We start from the raw sequence: 23,308 nt of genomic DNA, 5'->3' as shown, positions 1-23,308 counted from the left end.
CTTAAATCCTGGATTTAGGGGTGATACAGGGGTCAGAGGTCAGTAGCCAATGGCTTCTGTCCCTGAGGGTTGCTACACAGTCTTGTGTCCACTCCATTTTGGGAAGGGGACATAAACTTAACCCTATTGGTCCCTGCCTTCCAAACCAAGATGGAGGATTCTGCAGGGAGGGGAGTCACCTCAGCTCTGGACACCTTATTGGTATTACTAGCTGGGGTGGTCGCTCCTTCCTGCTTTCCCTACTTTTCCCCCCGGACTTGCTGCCAAAAGTGGGGCTTTGTCTGGGGGTGGGCAACTCTACTAGCTGGAGTGACCTGGGGCACTGTAAAAAGAGGCTTTAGCCTTTGAGGCTTACCGCCAGGTGTTACAGTTCCTGCAGGGGCGAGGTGTGAAGCACCCCACCCAGGACAGGCTTTGTTTCTGGCCCCAGAGAGCACAAAAGCTCTCACCCTGTGTGGTCAGAAAGTTGTCTGAAGTGGCAGGCTGGCACAGACTGGTCTGTCCTGGACTAGCAGTTTGGTTAAAATACAGGAGGTATCTCTAAGATACCCTCTGGGTGCATTTTTCAATAAATCCCACACTGGCATCAGTGTGGGTTTATTGTGCTGAGAAGTTCAATGCCAAACTCCCCAGTATTCAGTGAAGTCATTATGGAGCTGTGGAGTTGATAATGACAAGCTCCCAGACCATATACTCAGTATCGCTACACTGCACTTACAATGTCTAAGAATGAACTTAGACACTAGAGGGGCATATTGCTCATGCAACTATGCCCTCACCTGAGGTATAGTGCACCCTGCCTTAGGGCTGTAAGGCCTGCTAGAGGGGTGACTTTCCTATGGCACAGGCAGTGGTTTGTGGGCATGGCACCTTGAGAGGGGTGCTTTGTTGACTTTGCTTTTTCCACCCCACCAGTACACACAAGGTGCAAAGGCAGTGTGCATGTGTTTGGTGAGGGGTCACCCAGGGTGGCATAATACATGCTGCAGCCTTTGGGGACCTTCCCTGTCCACAGGGTCCTTGGTAGCATGGGTACCTCTTACAAGGGACCTAACTGTGTGCCATGTGTGTGTCAATTGGGGAACCAAAGGTACTGATTTAGGGAAAGAACACTGGTGCTGGGGCATGGTTAGCAGGATTCCAGCACACACTCAATCAAAGTTGGCATCAATATCAAGCAAAAGGTGGGGGGTGACCATGCCAACAAGGGCACTTTCCTACAGTATAACTGTATATTTAACAAACCCATTGTGCAGGGGTATCTTAAGGATTGTGGGGTCCCGGGCCGAATGTATTTTGGTGGTCTCTGTTGGGAACAGCTTTGAATATTATGATACAGTTTCATCTCATTCAAGCCCTCTTTCGCCAGGTCACTGGCAGTGCACAGCCACACTCTTCCAAATTCTAAATTTGTTACATCTCATGTTCAAAGATAGTGACTTGTGTTTTCAATATTGTAACACAGCAGCAGCTGAATAATGTTACTGCAAATAATCACTGTGACACCCTCCCATTCCTCATATGTGATTTCATGTTTTCATCTAAAAGAAACTTTTAATAGATGTTGCATGAAAGATAAACACAACATTTCTCTGCAAAATATCTGTAATAGACTTTCACACATCTCTCACATTAAAAATAAATTAAAGAGAAACAATATTTAAAACTATCTGTTTAAGAATTATTCAAGGTCCCCAGGGCGAGACACTGCAGAACAGAGCTGGCTATATGGGCCCCCCCGAAAGGCTGGAACCATGGGTCAGAACCCACTTAGCCCGTACCTTAAAACATCTCTGAAATTGTGTCGTATTTAAACTTGAGGCAATAAAGACAAAAAAAAACGTAAACAAGGGAAAATAGATAAATAGTAGGGGACATTGAAAAAAATCAAGGCATGTTCTTGTTTACTTATACATATTGCACTGATGGGAGAAAGGGAAAGGTAACAGTTTAGCAAGAGGAACCTTCACTCTGCCCCCTGCCTGTCACCATGCCCTAATTCTCCTCACATCTTCACTTTGCTGCTTCCCTTACTGTCCCATCACTCCGCCGCTACCCCGTTAAAGTGTCTCTAACCTATCACTGCCTCTACCGTCACCCTCCATCCTCATACCTTGACTGTGCTGTCCGATAAGACAGGGTGGTCGGCAGAGCAGTGCCTGGTGAGGCAACAAAGAGCGCCTCTGCCTGAGCTTACAACTGGTGTGACAGTGACTCTCAAGATATGCCACTTGTCTCCCCTCGGCTGGCAGAGCACAAACAGCAGAGTGGCAGGGGAGGCAGGATAGGCAGGGGAGGCAGGGGCTGGGCCGCGTCTCAGTATCATCTTAAGATTTGTGGGGCCCGAGCAAGACATATTTTGTGGTATCTGTATGGAACAAATTTTGAATTTTACTACCCATTTCCAGCTAACTCAAGATCGCATGGTGCCAAACATTTCTAAATTATATGTTAAACTTTGACAGGGACACACAAAAAAACATTGAAATATGTCACACACGGGAACCCAAAAATTCTTAAGATGACACAGGGTAGAAAGACAGAGTCGTAACTAGAGAAAGAGAGGTTTAGATAGAGAAATAGAATTGACACAGATCATATAGAGAGAAAAGTTTACTTTCCCAGGGTCCCCCTTGGAAGGTGGAGGCCCTGGTAATTTCACATTTTGTCCATGCCTTAAAACATCCCTCTAGTGTCCCACGGTGTCATGGACTGGTAATTCCCAGCTGGCAGTCAGGAGAGGGTAATAGGAGCACAGACTAGGTTTGTATGCAAATGCATCTTAGTGGATGAGCCCGCTCTGAGCGAGCCCTACAATCACAGGTGCTTACTCAGCAATGAGTCCGGGGCCACTCTGAGATCTATCAAACACGCCCTCATCAGAAGCCTGTGAGACAATGGGGCTCACTGATCTCTACAGCTGGACCCCAAAGCCCTCACCCTACCCATGTCCTTCTTAGAGACAGGCCTGGACACAACTGCTGCTGTCCATGGGCGCTGCACCAGAGTGTATAAAAGTAAGATGATTACTGGTCACACAAGACCATATTATTTTACACTGTTTGGTGTGGCAGCGTTTACAGAGGATGCTGTGGTGAGGGGGAGGTGAATTAGTTCTATGATTTTCGCAGCTTAGTCTAACACTTGGAGTCAGAAGTGCTTCTCATTCTAGTGAGTTCCATTGTCTGGTGCACTGATGGTGGAGGCGGTGATGGGAAATTCTGCTTCTGTGTGAATACACCTTGTGTGGTACCGAGGGGTTAAAGAAGAGGATCTGATAGGACCAGCCCTAGTGAGCAGCGCGTTACCAGCTCCAGATGATTGTTTACAGCCTGGTTTAGGAGACATCATATGTGTCACTGTATGGAGTCTGAGTCAGTCCATCAGTGCAGCAATGCTCTCAGAGGATTATAATTAGCTGATTGCGTGTGAATGTAATGGTTTTGTAGGGATGTGTAGTAGGCAACCAAGTAACGTTAATTTAACCCGAGGTGCGTGGCACTAGGCATGGCTAAGGAGAATCAGACTGGGATGTATTGTTTATCTGTTGGAATTTAGGGCCCGATGTACGAAAGGATTTTACCCATTATGTGTCTATGGGAAAAAGCTTTCGTACATCTGGCCCCTAGACCACCGTTTTCTGTGCCTATACAAAAAAAGTGTGCACATTTGTCAGGCCTCTGTAAAGCATTGAGTATGTGCTCACTTGAAGCAGACCATTTCTAGTTTTTTTGTGGATAATTGTGATGTTCCCCAACAGGTTTACAGCGACCAGTACAAGGACCAGATGGGCGTGATTGGCTACTTCCCCAGCACAGTAGTCAAGGAGGGCCATGTCTACCAAGAAGCAAAGAAAGAACTTCCAACAACAGTAAGCAACTTAAAAGCAGGACAGTGTGTGGCTGGCTGCATGCAGATATGGCACCTGCCTTTCATTTGTGATAGTGACCTTTGACATCGTCTCACTAATATGCCCATGTTATCCAGGACAATACTAGGACAATTCCCTAGAATATAAATTAGTGCAATGAACCCCACTATGTAATGCATGCCTCCAAACTATATGTGAGGTGTGGAAAAAATCCACAACAATTAACTTCTGAAATCAAAAAGTTAAAAAAAGCATACCTAATCAGTTATAGACTGCCCTGGCCATCAAGGGTTACTAAACGTGACATTTGAAAATTAGATGTGATATTTTGCTATTTCATACTTTTGGAGGCACATAGAAGCAGATGGGCGTTCATCAAAAGTGCCTTGCATGCTTTTACTACACTCCCTTGAGGAATGTTTTACTTTACCGAGAAGAGAAGGCAGACTAGAGAGTCCCCTCGGAATTACAGTGCTGTGCACCACAAAGTAGTTTTATTATAAAAATATAGTACTTTCTCTGTCTCTAAGCAGGTCAATCAAATAAAATATTCTTGAGCAATTTAGCACAAGATCCGTATATTCAAATCTTCACACTTGTTTGAAGAGGCACGTTGGAACATAAGAGTTCCTGAAAATTAATTCATGTTTTTTAGGCTTTAGCCTGTACATGTTCACCTGGAATGAAGAGAAGCAGCGTCATGGCATATTCTAAAATACATTATATTTCCCTTCATTTCTGAAGGGAAATTTGAAGCTATAACTAGTCTTGCACAGAAACAAAATGCGTCCACTATAAACTTTCAGGGACATTTTTATATTTTGCACAATAGGATCCACAACAGATGATTTCACCTCATTTGAAAACGCTGCAGTTAATTCAGAAATTGCAGGAGGTTGTGCTCCGAAAGGCCCCCAAAGTTCCCGAATTTCAGGAACATTTTCAGATTTTTAGAAATATTTCAGAAGCGATCTCGGAGTTTGACACTTCACAGTGTATAAATCTGTAGCTTGAATGAGCTTAATGTGCTTAATGTGGTTTTAGTGGAGTTCTATATCTTCTAGATATTGCATGGCCAGGTTACTAAGGGGACGTTTGTCAAGTTGAGAGAACAGAAAATAGATGGGGGTCCGGTTGAACACTGTGGCCCTCATTCTGACCCTGGCGGTCTTTGACCGCCAGGGCGGAGGACCGCGGGAGCACCGCCGACAAGCCGGCGGTGCTTCAATGGGGATTCCGACCGCGGCGGTAAAGCCGCGGTCGGACCGGCACCACTGGCGGGGTCCCGCCAGTGTACCGCGGCCCCATTGAATCCTCCGCGGCGGCGCAGCTTGCTGCACCGCCGCGGGGATTCTGACCCCCCCTACCGCCATCCAGATCCCGGCGGTCGGACCGCCGAGATCCGGATGGCGGTAGGGGGGGTCGCGGGGCCCCTGGGGGCCCCTGCAGTGCCCATGCCACTGGCATGGGCATTGCAGGGGCCCCCGTAAGAGGGCCCCTAAATGTATTTCACTGTCTGCTGCGCAGACAGTGAAATACGCGACGGGTGCAACTGCACCCGTCGCACAGCTTCCACTCCGCCGGCTCGATTCCGAGCCGGCTTCATCGTGGAAGCCTCTTTCCCGCTGGGCTGGCTGGCGGTCTGAAGGAGACCGCCCGCCAGCCCAGCGGGAAAGTCAGAATTACCGCCGCGGTCTTTCGACCGCGGAACGGTAACCTGACGGCGGGACTTTGGCGGGCGGCCTCCGCCGCCCGCCAAGGTCAGAATGAGGGCCTGTGTGTTATTGTGGGAAAAAGTGAAGCATGCGCTTTAGCAAAAATCTGATAAATACCTCAGTACTTTAATAGAAATTAGGTTCAATCAAATAAAGAAGATAAAAACATCTGAGCTGGGAAGTACCAGTGATCAGGACACATAGACGCAACCCCCACAGACACCTTAATGAACTCCTCATACCCCCAGGTTACAAAGCGCAATCCAGCAGGCTCAGCCCTCTCAAGAACAACTGAGGTTCGGGGGTGTGGTGTCCTGGTCAGAGCAACCACAATCGTTTCAAACTATTGCCAAACCTTGGTGGGCATGGCCGGGTTGGGCGACCCTATTCCCCCTGGGTTACCCACCACTGTAGTGGCCAGTTATGGCACCCTGACAGTCCCAAGTGGGGGAGGGGCTGGTGCAGAAGAGGCCCAGGGGATACCCAAGCAGACAGGGCCTGACCCCGGGTCAGCAGCAGCAACCGGTAGCAAGGCACAGTCAGTGGAATGCAACCAAGCAAAGGCAAAAGAGGGTGTAGGGAGACAAGTCAGACACCAGCTGATCCCACCAGAGCTTGGAATTGTGGGGCAGTACAAAGGGGTGAGGGGATCAGGAAAATCAGTGAGAAGTATATCAGACCATCCCCTGCTGATCCCCCCATAATGGCAAATGAAACAGGACTAGCCAGCCTTATTCCACTGGCAGTTAAAGATAGGATTTGGAGGAGAGAATGTATTGATATATTTTGCTACTTGAGGTACTCCAAGCATGGTTGGACTTAACGACACACAATAAGAAAGAGGAAGACAGGAGGGACAAGTGCAGACCAAGGGTAGAGAGGTCTATAGAGAACTGGTTAAGGGCATTCCAGACCTTGACCTGCATGTTTGTAGAAAAGTTTCAGGAAAGCACAGCTGCACTCTTCCTCAATGACCAGATGTCTTCACCAATCATATGGTGGCCTCCAGGGAGGGCGTTAGTGACTGAGACCATAGCTTTCATGCACTGGGCATAGAGGGAACTCGGAGAGATTTGCACAGGCCAACAGGGCAAAGGCACATGTGGGAAGGCAGCATAGCAAGTCCCAAAGGACAGCTTGCTTGAAGTATGACAAAGATGAGTGCAAATAGAGAGAAGCTTGCAAGAACCACCATAACCGCAGCAGCTTTGGGGGGCACACCGAGCAATAGTTTAAGAAAATTAAAGGGGCAGCAGAAGGAAAGGACACAAGCAGCAGAAAATAGCATAGACCCAGAGCAATCCTAGGTGTGAGGGACCAGCACGCTGCTCCCAACCCCCCATACACATAGGGGCACTATTGCGACTACTCAGTGGCTATTCCAAACAGAAAGAAAAGCAAATATTGGCAGAAGGATTTCTTCATGGTTTCATCATCCCATTTAAAGACTCTTGGGAATGCTGCTTTTGAAAGAATCTAAGATCAGTGAGGGATAACCAAACAGTAGCTAAACATAAGGTGGCAAAGGAGCTAGCACTAGGACCAAGTTTCAGTTAAAGAAACCGTTAATGAAGTTTGAATGCCCCTGGTGTCATGAGCAGCCCCTCTTTCCCCTTTCATCCCGTTGGACTCCATGATTAGCATCCCACCTCGGTGCGGTGGCCAGTCCTTTCACAGAACCTCCAATGGACAATTTCATAGTACCCCCTTGGAAGTAGTCTCAAAATAAGAAGAGGGAAAGTTTAGACTAAGTCACCGCCTGTCATATCCACCAGGGAAGTCAGCTGACGATGGTGCATGACAACTACAGTGTATCCTATCAGACTGAGGATGATGCAATGGACCGCATCAAGGCAGCAGGGAAGGGAGTGCTGCTAGCAACGACAGACATAGAGGCCCGCTCCGCTTCCTCCCAGTACACCCGGACAGTTACCACTTACTTGGGTTTCTCCTAGAAGGAGCCTTCTATTATGATAAATCTCTAGCGATGGGTTGCGCCATTTCTTGCAAGTACTTGGAAACCTTCGGTTCATTTCTGGAGTGGGCGCTACACCAATGAGAAATTGGCTGCTGGTCCACACACTATTTGGATGACTTCCTGTTCATCGGTGGGGGGAAGCCATGGGTGCCTGCAGAACAACTCAAGCTATTCACTGATGCCACGGGGGGAGTTTAGTGGGAGGGTGGGGGGCGTCGGTGGATTCAGAGCAATAATGGGTTCTTTCTAGGCAGGGGCAAGATGGCCGACGCCTGGCACAGGAATGAGACAACCAAGAATATAACTCCCTATAGATTTTTCCCATCATGGTGGCATTTACTATATAGGGCAGTAAGCTGGCGAACAGGCAAATTACACTATGGTCAGACAACCATGCAACGGTGCAAGCGCTCAACCTAGGGACAACACAATGTCTGTCAGTGATACGTCTATTACGCCATTTGGTGGGATGTCAGCTTAAGGATGGGAAACATCCTTTATGCCGAATTTTTTATAACGAAGTCCTGGTTAACGAAAGCGGAACAACGCTTTCTTTAACCACGACTTCGTTATTTTGTGCCTTAACGACGCATGTCCTGAACAACGAACATGCATGGTTAAGGTACAAACAAGGGAGTCGGCTGAGGAGGACGACGCAGATGACAAGGTGACGACTCAGGTAAGTGGGGGGTTTTAGGTTTTGGGGAGGGGGTGGGGGGTCAGGGGGTTTTATGTTTTGGGGTGGGGTTGGGGGGTGGGGCGTTTTTGGTTTTGGGGAGGGGGTGGGGGGTTGGGGGTTTTAGGTTTTGGTGTGGGGTTGGGGGGCTGGGGCGTTTTTGGTTTTGGGGAGGGGGTGGGGGGTTTTAGGTTTTAGGGTGGGGTTGGGGGGGTGGGGCGTTTTTGGTTTTGGGGAGTGAGTGTGGGGGTCAGGGGGTTTTAGGTTTTGGGGTGGGGTTGGGGGGGTGGGGCGTTTTTGGTTTTGGGGAGTGGGTGGGGGGTCAGGGGGTTTTAGGTTTTAGGGTGGGGTTGGGGGGGTGGGGCGTTTTTGGTTTTGGGGAGTGGGTGGGGGTCAGGGGGTTTTAGGTTTTGGGGTGGGGTTGGGGGGGTGGGGTGAGGGATGTAGGGTGAATGGTGCCTATTGCTAATGATTTTATCAGGAATGCCTTTACAACGAAATATCGTTGTAAAGGCATTCGTGGTAAAATCATTAGTAGTAAAGACGAGGTCGGTGTTCCGACCTCGTTGTTAAGGTTAGTAGTAGTTTAAAATTCAGTGTTCCGTCATATAACCCTGAAGGATAATATTGTGGTCAGGGCTAGGCACATTCCAGGTTGCAGAACTCAGTTGCTGACGGGTTACCTCGTTTTCAGGGGCAGTGATTCAAGGAGTTGGTGCAGAATGTGGACCTCATCATGACCCACATGCCCGAGATGCTATGGGGAATGATCGACCCAATCTGACGATGGTGGTTGAAAATGAATTGGCCAGCAAATCTGCAGCATGTCATTGTAAGTGCTGGAAAGTCTTTCAAGAGGTCACCAGGACATGGGGGTGGGCTACAGTTTCTGAGGTTCAGAGATTTATGCACTGGGCATCCAAGGCAGGCACCGCACTTCTCTATTATGAGAGTTGGTGGCGGGGCCGGACGCAACAAAATCATTTCACTGCAGGGCAGCCATGAAGGGGTGGGCCATGTTCCAACCCAGGCTCCAAAACAAACTTTGGCCGTTGGACTTGACAAACTTGTAAAGTTGTTAGCAGTGCTGTGAATCAGCCCACGAACACATCATGTTTAAAGCGACCATTACACTGGCGTTTTTTGGCACCTACCAGGTGAGCAAGATAGTTTGCCCCCTCCAAAACAGATCTCAGCTCTGCCTGCCTATGGAGGAAGACTTGCACATGGGTAGCAACTTCATGTCACTCCTGCTAAGGGGGTCATAGAACGACCAGGTGTGAAGGGGAAAATATTCTTCGGAGACTGCACTGAGGATGTCACACTCTGTATAGTATGTAGCATGAGAGGCTACTTGTCTAGGAACATAGGGCTCTGCAAATCTGGCTCCTAAAAGCAGTACATTCAGCCAACCGGTTCCAAAGTCATATAATTTCTTCTCACAGCAGGCAGCTCTAGTGGCGGGCGCTGAGTATGGATGGTAGGCCACCTGTACATCTTGATAGTGCAGGGGTGGGAAACTGCGCAGGACTACTAAGTGCTATGGCTCTGGAACATGCAGTGACTTTGTTGGGCAGGCCAGGCATGAGGTGCACCCATCTACTGCAGGCCATAGAAGCCGCCTTACTACAGGAAGGAAAACCAGATGCTGTGGTAATACATATAGGGGGTAATGACTTAGCCTGCCTAGGGAGGAAGGACTACCAGCAGCCCTGGTATCAGGGCTCACTGGTACAGCAAGGCTTTTGAGCCCCGTAGATATAGTATGGTCAAAGATTATAGCACAGCCGAATTTGAGGGGGGCCATGGATCATGGAGCAATATAGACATCAAGGAGGAAACTCAACATAACCATGGAAGAGATATGCAAGGCGAATACCTGGGTATCATGAGGCAGAAGATGTACATTTGTCTGGCCTGGGTATGAACATGTTTCTATTGAATATAGTGGGTGCTCTAGAGCAGCTAGGTTTTTCTTAGGTCACAGAGGTGGAGCTGCATGAGGTCAGGCAACCACATGACAGCGTGGCGGAGACAGACACTGATAGTCAGAAGCAGGTAGCATAAAAAGGATGCCTGCTCCCAACGTGTCCTTGGGATGCCTCATGGCAGGGACATGGGAGGAAGCAGGCAATGGGTCACAAAGGGACAGCAGCAGGGGGACACGGCCTTGCGCCCCGGGCGTGGCCTTGGTGCCACCCGAAGGTCTGGTTAGCAAGGGGAAGGTGCCTAGTACCTGCCATATGCTGGTACCTGATGTATTGGCCATTGTAGAGGAGACTGTGCATGACCACTGGCAATAGCAGGTTTAAAAACCATTCAGATGAGCGGCACAGGACTTAGAGGCATACCGCAGGCATGAAACATATTTATGACCACTTGATGCAGTGCTAATGTACCATGCAATGCGTAATCTAATGTGATGTGACAAAACTGCGGCCATCTATACTCCAAAAAAGTCTCAAATTGTGTTATCTGGAGAGAGGGAAGGATGAAGATATGGTCATGGCTGAGCTGGGAGTTGCTCGCATATATGGAAGGGGTTTTGTTTTAGCCAGAGCTATTAGTATTAAAGTATGGAAACACAAGGCATGGTTGCTCTTTGCTTCCATATCCTGCTTGTGGCCAAAGATGTGGTTGGCCCAATGGTCCTACTTTTATTTCAGTCCTCTTCCTTTATTTATATGTTGTTTTTCTTTCTAGGCATAGCAATATTCTAATTTCCAGCCTTTATTCACCTAAGCAATATTATGAACAGTCTTGTTGCTCCTTAATCCTTCCAATTCCTGTCCCAAATGTGCCTTTTAGTCTTGTTCCTGGCTTGTTCCTACAAAACATACGAATGACAGGTTGTGTAAAATTGTAACTTCTACAGTTTATCAACAAACGGTCATGGAAAAGTAGTCTTCTAAATAAACATAATATATAGCTGCATATAATTGCACTTTGCAAAATAACAACACTGTAACTATCAGACCGCCAAATCAACAACCAGGTTGGGATAACCCTTTCCTTGCTATCCTCATTGGAATGAAAATTCTTTGTCAGATCAGTAAGAATGTTTTTGATTCTACATCAGGATCAGAGGATAAGATTATGCTTGTTCATTGCTGTCTAACCAGCACTAAAGTGACATCTATAATTGGTTTGCAGTAAAATGTGTTAAAGGTAAAATCAGAAGATCAGTCTGCAGACTTCAAGATGTCCCCCCACCTGGTATCCAGCACAAAAGATTTGTAAGCCATTGTTTCCCTTGTCAAATGCATAATAAACATTCTCAGATCTATGCATGCTTCGCCCATAATCCATTTTACCCACCTGGAAGGCATAGCAGAATAAACTAGTTTAAATCTCTTCTGAATAGCAATGAACGGTTAACCTCTTGTATTAATTCTGAACTCTTTAGCAGAATCCTCACACAATCTTATGCAACACACTCCACACTCTTTTGGATTATTGGGAAATCTAATATATTTAATACATTTAGAACTACCTTTAGTTCTCCTAGAAATATCAAAAATTCAATCAGTAGTACCAGAGATATGCAGTTTCAAATTTTAAGGCAAGTATAGCACCTAAAAGTGCAAAGTGCCCCTCACGCTCATCTGGTTGTGCTACACCGGGGCAAAGTCACAAGTACAGACCAGCTGCGATGGAGTGTAGACCATATTATTCCAGCTGAAAATGTTACCTTCACAAAGCTCGAAGAGTTCTGCTTGTGCTGAAAGAGGCAGCAAGGAGCAAAGAGGACTGCTCAGATAGTTGTCGCTCTAGCGCAAAGAGTAAGCCGGGCATTGTGAACTGTCGTTGCTGAAGCTTCACATTGACAGTCACCATGGGCTGTTGCTATTGTAGCGCGAAGTGCTGATCCCGTGTTGCTGGTCGTCACTGGCGGTCGCTGTAGCATGAACATTCACATTCACTGGAGCTTTGTGCTGGTGGTCAGTGCAGGCAACAGAGTTTTGGCATGCACAGGCCTGTTCATGGTCTCAAAGAGCCCAAACCTTCAGCATTTCACCTTATGCTAGCCAAGGGTCCAAGGCCTAGGGAAACACCTTTTGAGGATTGGGAACTTGCACCAGGAGAGGCCCGTCGGGCCAGCAGGACAGTCCTCAAGCAGCAGGGCAGCCAACTGGGGGTCAAGGCAGTCATCAAGCAGTAGGTCAGTCCTGTGGTAGCATCAGAGTAGTCCTCTGCAGAGCAAAACAGGTCTCAAGCAACAAGGCAATCCTCTGGGGAACAAGGCAGTCCTTCTTCAGTACACTTCCAAAAGTGTCCCGAAGAGTGGCTCTAGAGGTACAATAGTTATACATGGTGCGAGCCTTTTAAGTATATTACCTCCACATCTGGTTCTGAAACGTTCTTCCCATCCCCTGTCAAGGCTCCAAGAAGTGTGGGAAGACAAAAAAATTGTGTCAGCTTCCTTTTCGTGTGGAGAAGACAAAGCCCTTTAAAATGTAAGTGGGACTGGGAACAGCTCCAACCCCAGCCATCCTGCAGGATGGCATTTCTTTTCCACACCTAATGCCCCTTTGTGTCATTGTCTGGAGAGAATACAAAGACTCCAACAACAGAGTAATTCACAGTCATGTGACCCAGGATACTCGCATAAGGCACAATGGTAAGGACAAGAAAATGCCAACTTTCTAAAAGTGGCACTTTCTGAATTATGACATAAATCTAACTCTACCATTAAAGTTATTTTTAAATTACAATTCATTTGAGTCTAAACAGCATACCTCTAGGTTTTCCCAATCAAATGTTAGCACTTAATAAATGCAATAAGTTAACCTATTTTTTGTCAACTGGTGAGATAGGACTTGCTACAGGGAAAAATTACGTTAAGAGTTTTTTTACTGCTAGGACATGTAAAACTTAAATCCACATGTCCTACTTTTTAAATGGAAGGCACACTGCCCTATGTGCCTTTAGGGCCCATCCTACTGGTGGCATGCATGTAATAAAATGGAAGGTGTAGGCCTGAGAAATGGTTTATTTCACCTTGTTGAAAAGGCAGTTTAAAACTGCACTACAGGCTGTAGTGGCTGGCCTGAAACATGTTTTAATAGGCTACTTAAGTGTGGGACCTAATGAGTGCTGCAGGCCCACTAGTAGCTTTTAATTTACTGGCTCTGGGCACATGTAGCACCATTTACTAGGGACTTACAAGTAAATTGCTTGTACCAATCAGGTATTTATCATTTGTACCATGTTTTAGGGAGAGAGCACAAGCACTTTACCACTGGTTAGCAGGGAGAAGATGCACAGAGTCCTAATGCCAACACAAACAGGTTCAGCAAAAGAAGGCAACAATCTGGGGGAGACCCTGCAAAAAGGGCAGATGTCCAGCATTCTCCTTCAGTAACTTACAGACCAATGAATGTTCCCTTATTGGCTTATTTGCTACAAGTATGTGACCAGCTAAAATGGTCACACTGAAAGCATTCACCAGAGGCTAAATAAATCTGGAATACATTCTCAAGACAAACAAATGTATGATCTTAGACACATCTACTCTACAGCATCTACATCCATTTCATATACCAAAGTATCCATCTTTTCTGAATCAAAGAGTATTTTTTATAATGACTGCTTGATTAGGCATGTCTGATGTAGATAGCAGCTTGGTCTGAAAGTTCTGTCATGTGCCAGCAAACCTCAAAGTTCTCAATGCCCTGAGGTGAAGTTCACTTTCTTCCACTAGTGGATAAAAATGGCGCAAGGGATTTGTCAGAATCTCTGGAAAATGAGGAACTGGAATTGAGGGAGCGCATGACAACTCTAGGAGAACAGGAAACCAAGGTTTGCTCTCCAAATTGAAGTCACCAAGACTAGTTTCACTAGTTGCTCTAGTTGACTCCTAATCTGTGATGCAACCTTTGAGATCTGGAGGTGACGTGGCCAGCAAAATAATGATGGATTAAATCCAGAACTGTGCCTGGGGGTGAGTGTTTGAAAAGTTTCAATACTCCGTCCATCATTTTATTTTGTGATGTTGCTATGTGCACTGTGAGTGGTTAGGGTATGCCAGGTCGTGGATCCCTTACTTGCTGCACCACTGGATTCAAGATAGCCTGGATGATGAGGGGTGATGCCCCAAAACTGGCCCCAGGATGCTTGTTTCCGGTCCACAGAGGACCTGGCTTGTCAGTTCGGGCTGGACTGTTCCCGTAGGGAGCAGGGTCAAGACTGATTTGCATATAGCTGAGTCCAAACTGGGGATGACGTGGCGAGCAATATAACAATGGATTAAAGCCAGATCTGTGACTGGGGATGAAGTGTTTCAAAAGTTTCAATACTCCGTCCATCATTTTATTTTGTAATGTTGCAACCTTTGAGATCACCATGAACGGAGAAAATGCATATTGCTGGTTCCAGCTCCAGTTTTGCAGAAAGGTGTCCATCATCCTTCTTCTGGGTCCAGTCTCCAGCGGAAGAAAGAAGGAAGCTGTCTTTTTGGGAGAAAGAGGCAGTTAAAATGAAGTAGAATATTTGGGCTATTTGGGGATTGTTTTGATTGGCAAAGTTACTTTGTAGTTTTTCTTGTGAGTATTGTATTGTATTGTATTGTATTGGTTCATTTATAAAGCGCATTCCGGCAAAAGCATCGAAGCGCTAATCAAACCGAGGGCAGAGGGAAAGAACACAAGCCACCCACAAGAATACCTAATTTACAAAAAGCCAGGTTTTAAGGCTTTTCCTGAAGGAAAAATGAGTTGCCATTTGACAAAGCGTAAGAGGCAGGGCATTCCAGAGCCTAGCCGCTTCCACCGTAAAAGCACGGTCTCCCCACCTAGCCTTGTTGCAGCGAGGCACCTTGATCATATATTTGAAAGAGGATCTCAGATGTCTCGTCGGTTGATAAAATTGCAGAGTGGACTTCAAATAGTCAGAACCCTCCGACTGTAATGCTTTGTGAGTAAGACAGAGTGTTTTAAAAATAATCCTCTTCTTAATCGGTAACCAATGTAGGGATGTCAAACATCTGCTAGCAGATATAGACTGAGGGAGATTCAAAGTTAAGCGTGCTGCAGTGTTCTAAATAGACTGTAATTTGTCTAAAGATGATTTATTCACATTGAGCAGCAACGCGTTACAGTAGTCAACTCTTGAGGTGACTAACGCCAGCACAACCGGCCGCCTTAAATCATCCTCTAAAAGATGTTAAAAAAAATTACGTGTTTTTAATATCCAAAAGCAGATCTTGACTATATGATTAATCTGTAGCTTAAAAGAGAGGGTGTCCTCAAAAATAATGCCTAGGTTTTTAGCGAAGGGCACAGGTGACGGCCAACTCCCTCACAAGATGGAGGCCACCAACTATTGTCCCAAGGGGAGTTATTGCGCCCAAGACACATAATCACCGTCTTGTCCCCATTAAGTTTTAGCCAATTGCTGGCCATCCAATTGTTAATTGCTGTCATGCCACATTGGAATTTCTCCTTTGTGTCCTCCCAATTACGCAAAACTGGCACAATCACCTGCGTGTCATCTGCGTAGGAGACAATCTGGAAGCCGAAAGAGTGAACCAGGTTCGCCAGGGGCGCCATATATACATTAAAAAGCATTGGGCTGAGGGATGACCCCTGCGGAACTCCACACGGAAGATGGAAAGGGGAGGCCCGATGGTCTCCACAAGCCACCCTAATCGTTCTATCTGTGAGAAAGGAGCAGAGTAACTTCCAGGCCTTCCCTCTCACTCCGACCTGGGACAAACGATTAAGCAGGATGGTGGGAGAAATAGTGTCAAAAGCTGCTGACAAGTCCAACAGGACCAGGATCGTACCCTCTCCCAAGTCGCCTCTTCGGCGAATAATATCGGAAGTAGAGATTAGTGCTGTTTCCGTGCTGTGAGCACCGCGAAAGCAGTGCTGTGACGGGTCCAGTTTGCCATTCTCTTGAAGAAAGGCAGATAACTCGTAATTTAGATGTTTTTCTAACATTTTGCCAAAGCACGGCAGTAGCGAGATCGGGCGAAGATTAGAAAGGTCAGCAGCATCTTTTCCCATTTTTTTTGTGAGAGGAATCACTGTGACCTGTTTCCAGACCGCCGGGAAATTTCCTTCCTGAAGAATTTCTGCAAACACTGGCTCCAAAGCATCGGCCACCAAAAAGGGGCTAATTTTAAAATGCGAGGCAGACAAAGATCCGTAGGTGAGCCTGATTTCACTGCAATGAGAAAATATTTTTTTTTTTGTTGCAGAAAGGGATTGAAAGCAGTTCAGTGAATTCACTGGCTCTGCATAACATGAAGGGGGTTCATCCTCTGAATTAAGGGGGGGGAGGACTAAAATCCGTCAGCAGGTTGGTCATTTTATTATTTAAAAAATCTGCCACTGATTGACAGTATTGTGGAGAGTTTTCTAATGGCAAGAGTCTTGTCGTAGAAGACGTCAAGGCACGAACTGTATTAAACAGTTCTTTAGAGGAGTTCAAAGCCCCTCTAATTACTTTAGAAAAGTGTGAGGATTTCTCTAACTTAATGGCCACTTTATACTTCCCAAGGACTTCCCTGAGTTTTCCTCTTTCTCCATGGGTTTTATTTAATAGCCATTTCCGCTCCTGCCTGCGATAAGTTCTTTGTAAATCTTTCAACTCTTCCGAATACCAGGGTGCCGACTGAACACGTCTGGCTTTAGAAGTTATCATAGATAGAGGAGCCAACCCATCAATGGCCCTTTTCAAACTCTGGTAAAAAAATATCAAGGTGTGAGCCTCCTACTAACTTCGCCTGGGCCCAGCCAGTTTTCAGGGCCTGAGGAAAATTGGACTTGTTGATTTTGTGCCATGGTCTTTTTTGGGCAGTACTAGGAGGTTAGCTCAATCAAGGTTAGCTGACTTAATCAATTCATTGATTTCAAAGGCATGTTTAATCAAAGAACGGGCATTAATTAAACCCCATGTCATACTAGGCTTGCAGGGCTTCTCATTACTATTTAAGTCTAAAATAGCACCTTCTTCCAGGTGGGGCGAAGGCATCCAATGACAATAATTGCAAGCGACACTCATATCTACTGCAAGGTCTAATTGCCTGCTGCCTTGATTGTAAGGAACTTTGTGTAAAGATAATAAGTCCTGATTGAGATAGGTCATACAGTATTTAGAGGTATAGTGACCGGCCCCTGGCCCCTTTCGGATGCGGACAGGCGCAGAAGGGCTTGCCTTTGGCGTGCCAGCGGTGCGCCTGTTGCGCGCGTTTGCTTCAGCGAGCGCATAAGTAGTGACTAACCACCGGAAGCTATAGCGTCAGCTAGCAACTAGCCTGCTGACCCGAAATCCTTCCCAAAATGTCTGCCCACTACGTGCCGAGAAGGAGGTGGGCTCTAACAGGCCCAAACCTCGAGGTGCGAGGCAGACCAGCAGCACTAAAAACTCTGCCAGGGTTCAAGTAAAAAGCCCCCGAATTATATCCCCAGAAAGAAGGTAAAATCTAAAATCTATAAAATCTGAACTTTGCAGCGATTCTAAAAACAAAGTAAAACACCCCAAGATCACAGCAAAAAATAGCCCTAAATGCCCCAGATAGAATGAATTGGAGTTAAAATACGATTAAAATAGAAAAAAGCAGCCGTCCCTTACTCGATTTGATTCCGCACGTTCGCTTCACTGAGCGCAAAAGTAGTGACTAACCGCCGGAAGCTATAGCGTCAGCTAGCAACTAGCCTGCTGACCTGAAATCCTTCCCAAAATGTCTGCCCACTACGTGCCAAGAAGGAGGTGGGCTCTAACAGGCCCAAACCTCGAGGCGCGCGGCAGGCCAGCAGCAGTAAAAACTCTGCCGGGGTTCAAGTAAAAAGCCCCCAAATTATATCCCCAGAAAGAAGGTAAAATCTAAAATCTAAAAAATCTGAACTTTCCAGCGATTCTAAAAACAAAGTAAAACACCCCAAGATCACAGCAAAAAATAGCCCCAAATGCCCCAGATAGAATAAATTGGAGTTAAAATACAATTAAAATAGAAAAATGCAGCCGTCCCTTACTCGATTTGATTGATATCATGGGAGCTATGGTTTAATGTATTGTTGGTACTTATTGCTGTGGAGTTTAGTAAAAGAAATAGAAGGATAATTTGTGTCTCCAAACCCTACATAGAATTTATATAATTCACATTTGTTAAAAAGAACGAAATATGCCTATAGTGTGAATTGGCTGTACAAACTACTCTGACCAATGCGAGGTCAGTCATAAAGAAAAGGCATTTAGGGGCATCTTTATACTCTGTTTGCGCCGAATGTGCGTCCAAATTTTAGACGCACAATCGGCGCAAACCCTGCCCCATATTTATACTTTGACATCCGACCCCGCGGGCGTCAAAATACCACAATGTGCGTCATTTTTTGGAAGGGGGAACCAGCCTTGCGTTAATTATATGCAAGATAGGCGTTCCGTTCCAAAAAATGACTTTAAGGCCTGTGCCCCTTATTTATACTCTGACGTCATTTTGACGCACAGGAGGGGGCAGGCCTTAAAAAACGGCGCACAGCCTGATGGGCGCCGTTTTTGAACGCCTGGGTCAGGGCAGGCGTTAAGGGACCTGTGCCTCTGGAAGGAGCCCAGAGGTGCCCCTAGGGACACCCCCTGCCACCCTTGCCCACCCCAGGGGGACACCCAAGGATGGAGGGACCCATCCCAGGGAAGTAAAGGTAAGTTTGGGTAAGTCTTTTTTTCTGATTTTGTTTGTGGCATAGGGGGGCCTGATTTGGGCCCCCCTACATGCCACTATGCCCAATGACCATGCCCAGGGGACAAAAGTCCCCTGGGCATGGCCATTGGGCAAGGGGGCATGACTCCTGTCTTTGCTAAGACAGGAGTCATGTCAATGGAGGTTGGGCGTAAAAAGAAATGGCGCAAATCCGGTTTGAGGCCTGGATTTTGCCTCAGACCTGACTTGCACTGTTTTTTGACGCACAACCCCCATTTTCCGGCTAACATCATTCCATTAATAAGGCGCCCGCATGGCGCGTTGGAATGGCGTTAGCCGGCGGTAACATTTTTGACGCACAACTGCGTTGGCGCAGTTGTGCGTCAAAAAGTATAAATATGGGCCTAAATGCACTATTTGATTTTAGAACAAAACATTTGCATTCTTTTAACACTGAAATGTGACTTTCAGAATACAGGTTAGGTTATCTATGGTTGATGATTTGGTGGCATCACAATTTCAATTCTCTCCTGATGATTAAACTAATAAAAGGGGTGGGGCAGTGGCATGTATATATTAGAGATTTTCATATTATATGCATTGAAGGTGTGTCAGTCTCCAGGTACTGAATTCTTGTACTTAAATATTGAAGTATGGATTCTCTGGGATGCAAGGGGACTGATCGTCCTTCTGCTATCTTGACCGTATGATTTACTTGGCTTGATAAGCTCTGCATTCACAGTCAAACATTATCTACTTAACAAATAGTATTCTTGGGGGGAGCATCCAAGAGCCCATGGTAAGATGGCCGCACTTTATTGTAGCTCTGCCGGTAGAGACAAACCACCTGACAATCGTCCTGCCTTCCAGCCACCAAAATGCCTCTTAACTGATGAGTGTGTAGGGGGAAGATTGGGTGGGGCCTGCAGACCCAGTAGCTTGCTCTCTGAACACGCAGCAGCCAACATTACTAGACTGTGGCCGCAGGCTAGCCTATGGTGCCATGCCGGCGATATGAGGAGAGCTGCCTTCGACACCATGAACTGCAGTAAGTGCAGCGGGGTCCCCTTGATCTACAGGGACTCCTGCATGGAGTGAGCCAGCTGGGGAAATCGGAGGAGAATGGCATGGCTGAGCTGATTGGTGACTAGGGTGTGGACCTGACCACTTGGGAGCTGATGGTGGTGCACGCACTCTGGAGCAGTGGCTCTGAACTTACGTGCATGGAGTATGGTGTTGTGCATTAGGGACCCCACAAAACATCCGGCAGCAGTAATCTGTTATATATTCAATTTGAACGATTCTCAGGCCTGAGCATTAACAGGTTCAAAATCTGTGGTATTCCCGTTGACACCAAGCACCCTAAAGTGCACATTACAATTTCCTTTGCAGTAGACTATGAACCCTGGTAAACACTTAGGTACATGGATCAATAGAGCGCCTGAACTTGTGACACTATATAACTATGGCACAGCCATTTCGCACGTTGAGGATCAAATTCAAAGGTGGTCAGGATTACCGTTCTCTTTAGTGGACAGAATAATTATTACGAAAATGATAGTACTGCCTAATTTTTCATACCTCTTTATCAACTTTGCAATAGTGTTGCTGCAACACTTCTTTAAAACATGTGAAGTGGACTTGATTACATTAGCGTGGACATGGAAATAACGGCATATGCACTGGAATGTCCTCACCTTGCCATAAACAATAGGCAGCTTCAGTGCACCAGATCTGCATCTGTAGTATTTGTGTGCCCAGGCCCATTTCGCTCACTACTGGTACGCTCCCCATGACTATGTCCCTCATCTAGCAGTAGAACATGATGATGCTGATTTCCTGTTTCGCTACAAGCCATACTGCCACATAAGCGTGAGGGCATGATGCACACCAAAATAAATACAATACACACCACTACACATACCTGGTGGGCAAAGTATTTTTATACGCTCTGGAACTCCAGTTTAACTTCCACCCTGCCTTGTCGGTCACGCAAGAAAATAAGGCATTGGGACTGCTTGGTTGGGTTAAGCTAGAGACAGTGGGAGATGCCTACCCAGTGGTAAGTTCATTGCCTTGAATGACATCTGAAGTACACAGCATCACACCCCGCTATTACCCTTCACATGCTATCGCCTCAAGGCTGCTTTGTGTGCGTATTATTCTCCAACTGCATCCCCTACACTCTGCATCCTATAGATCTTTCTGAAGAGAGACACATGTAGGAACCTGATCTCTATATTGTACAATGAGGCACAGGTGGACAGACTGGAATCCCCGGATCCGGCGATGGAACAGATGGACTGTGCCTTCTGCTGCACGTAACTTAATATACTTACACCCAACTGTAATTTGTGGATTATTAATTTTGAGTATCTACATCAAATATACTATACTCCTATTAGAATGTGCAGATATGTATTGAGGGGAGATGCAAGGTGTGTGAAATGTGGAGCACTGGAGACAGATTTCTTGCATTTGGTTTGGCTATATGCTTCTGTCTGGCGCTTCTGGACTCAAATTATGGAGACTTTGACCACTATGGTACTGGAAACTGTAGACTGTAGCCCTGGAGTGTGCTTGTTGGGTCTGTTCAAGGACTTACAACTTCAATGCTTTATGGCTGTGGCTTTACTATTAGCAAAGTGAAGAGTAGCTTTACATTGGGGTAAATAGGCATTACCCAACAAACGGAAGTGGCTCTTGGATTTAGTATAGGAACAGTTGGAATTGTATGTGGGAGAGCTGCTAAGGCGGTCCAGGCCGAAAGACATTTTTGGCCTCCTCACTACATATTTGCTTTCTGTTCCAGAGGGAACGTAGGGGGGCAGTGCTTGCGGGGTGGAATACTTCATTAACAGTATGTGCCTTTCAATATTCTCTCCATTTTTAATACTTATGGTGGTGTCACTGTGAAGATAAGGCTTATCTACTGAAATGTCAGTGGTACTGATGACCACTAAGTTAATGTCCATATTGTGTGGTCTGAAAAAGCAAATAAAAAAAGCAACACACGTATAGTATTCTCAGATTTTCACATTTAGGCTGAAGTGCTAAGGCCTTGGACAGAGTACTCTGCAGTCAAACTGAGTTTTGCAATCTGACCCATGAAGCTACTGCTCAACCCATTCGGAAACCACTCATTACATCACATTTTTATTGCCCCTTGCTTCTGTTTTGTGCTTTGCTCATGCTCCAGTTACTTAGTCTTATCGTTTGTTTATTCATTGTGATAGCCATTATTTCTTAAGGTCGGAGTGTTTGGGATTTCTGAAAAACTGTTCATTCGCTTCTGAAATTTGGTTATACCTTAAACGTTGTCATTGATAAAGTTAGCTCCATAATGCAACTTCAACCAATGCATATTTCCATGATGGATGAATTGCATGAGCACAATTATTTCTAAGGTCCGTGAAGAATGTGCACTTCGTAAGCTTTCGGTATCAAAGCGAAGTTATTTAAGTGTAAATGGTTACATCACTTTTGTCAACTGGAATCTATCCAGTGAAAGTAGAACAGATGATAGGATTGCTCTATCACAACATTAAAGAGTATTTGAGTGAATGAGAAAATTTAATCATCCGATTCGATGCTCAAAAGTACAGTAACATTCAAATAGGCTAAAAATGCGGAAAACATTCCTCGGGGAAAAAAGCTCCTTAGAACCTTGCAACTCAATGGGCCATGCAGAATGAGGTTACTGATATAGATACTCTAGGTGCTCCCATTTTCCTTGTATAACATTGTTAGTTATATGTCATTTCCCTAACATATGGTTATCACATACTTATGCTAGAATCCTGTTCTTTGTTTTCCAGTGTCTCAGTTAAATCTTTAGGCAAAATGGCTCAGAGAGCTTTGTCATTCTCCTGGGGCCGTATTATATAATCTGACGCATATTCCTTGTTTGCATCAGGTGTGCCTTTCAAAAGGTGTTCCCTGCACAAACAAGGACAATGTGGTATATTAGCATGAATGTGTTGTCCCCAGGGCAGCTGCAAACTTGTACTGCCCTGGGGGCAGAACATTTAAGTGAAACACGCAGTGGCTTTGAAGTAGCCTCTCTGTGTTTTACTGTGCAGGCGGCAACCCCCCTGCACTTTAAAAAGAGGAAAGAGATCCCCTTGCAGGGGGTTGCAGTAAGTGACCCTGCAAGGGGATGTCCGGGGCATCCATAGGACCCCCCTCCACCCACTACAGAGGGCTGCCATCAGGGAGCACACTGGCAGTGCGCCTCCTGATGGCTACTTTGCCTTTGCACCCGCATCTCTAATATGGTGCAGACACACAGCAGTGGTGTAATGAAACTGGAGGGGCTCCTCCCAGCAAAGAACATGGAGGGGACCCATCTTTGGACTTACTCAGGCCAGATGCTGTGCTCAGGGGGCCTCTGGAACTGGGGGCGCCCCCCTTCACAGTTTGCATG

The 23,308-nt window shown here is 46.2% G+C and overlaps 1 protein-coding gene across 1 annotated transcript in view; it reads left to right on the top strand.

Moving 5' to 3' along the window:
* Nucleotides 1-23,308, top strand: part of OTOR (otoraplin) — a 54,490-nt gene that overhangs the window by 4,827 nt on the left and 26,355 nt on the right. The window contains exon 3 of the mRNA XM_069234089.1: nucleotides 3,761-3,871. Coding sequence (XP_069090190.1) covers nucleotides 3,761-3,871 — 111 coding nt within the window. The remainder of the gene's footprint in view (nucleotides 1-3,760; nucleotides 3,872-23,308) is intronic.

The sequence above is a fragment of the Pleurodeles waltl genome, chromosome 5 (assembly GCF_031143425.1).
Source record: "Pleurodeles waltl isolate 20211129_DDA chromosome 5, aPleWal1.hap1.20221129, whole genome shotgun sequence".
Lineage (NCBI taxonomy): Eukaryota > Metazoa > Chordata > Amphibia > Caudata > Salamandridae > Pleurodeles > Pleurodeles waltl.
Note: the sequence above shows the minus strand (reverse complement) of the source record. Positions and strands in the feature narration are given on the sequence as shown.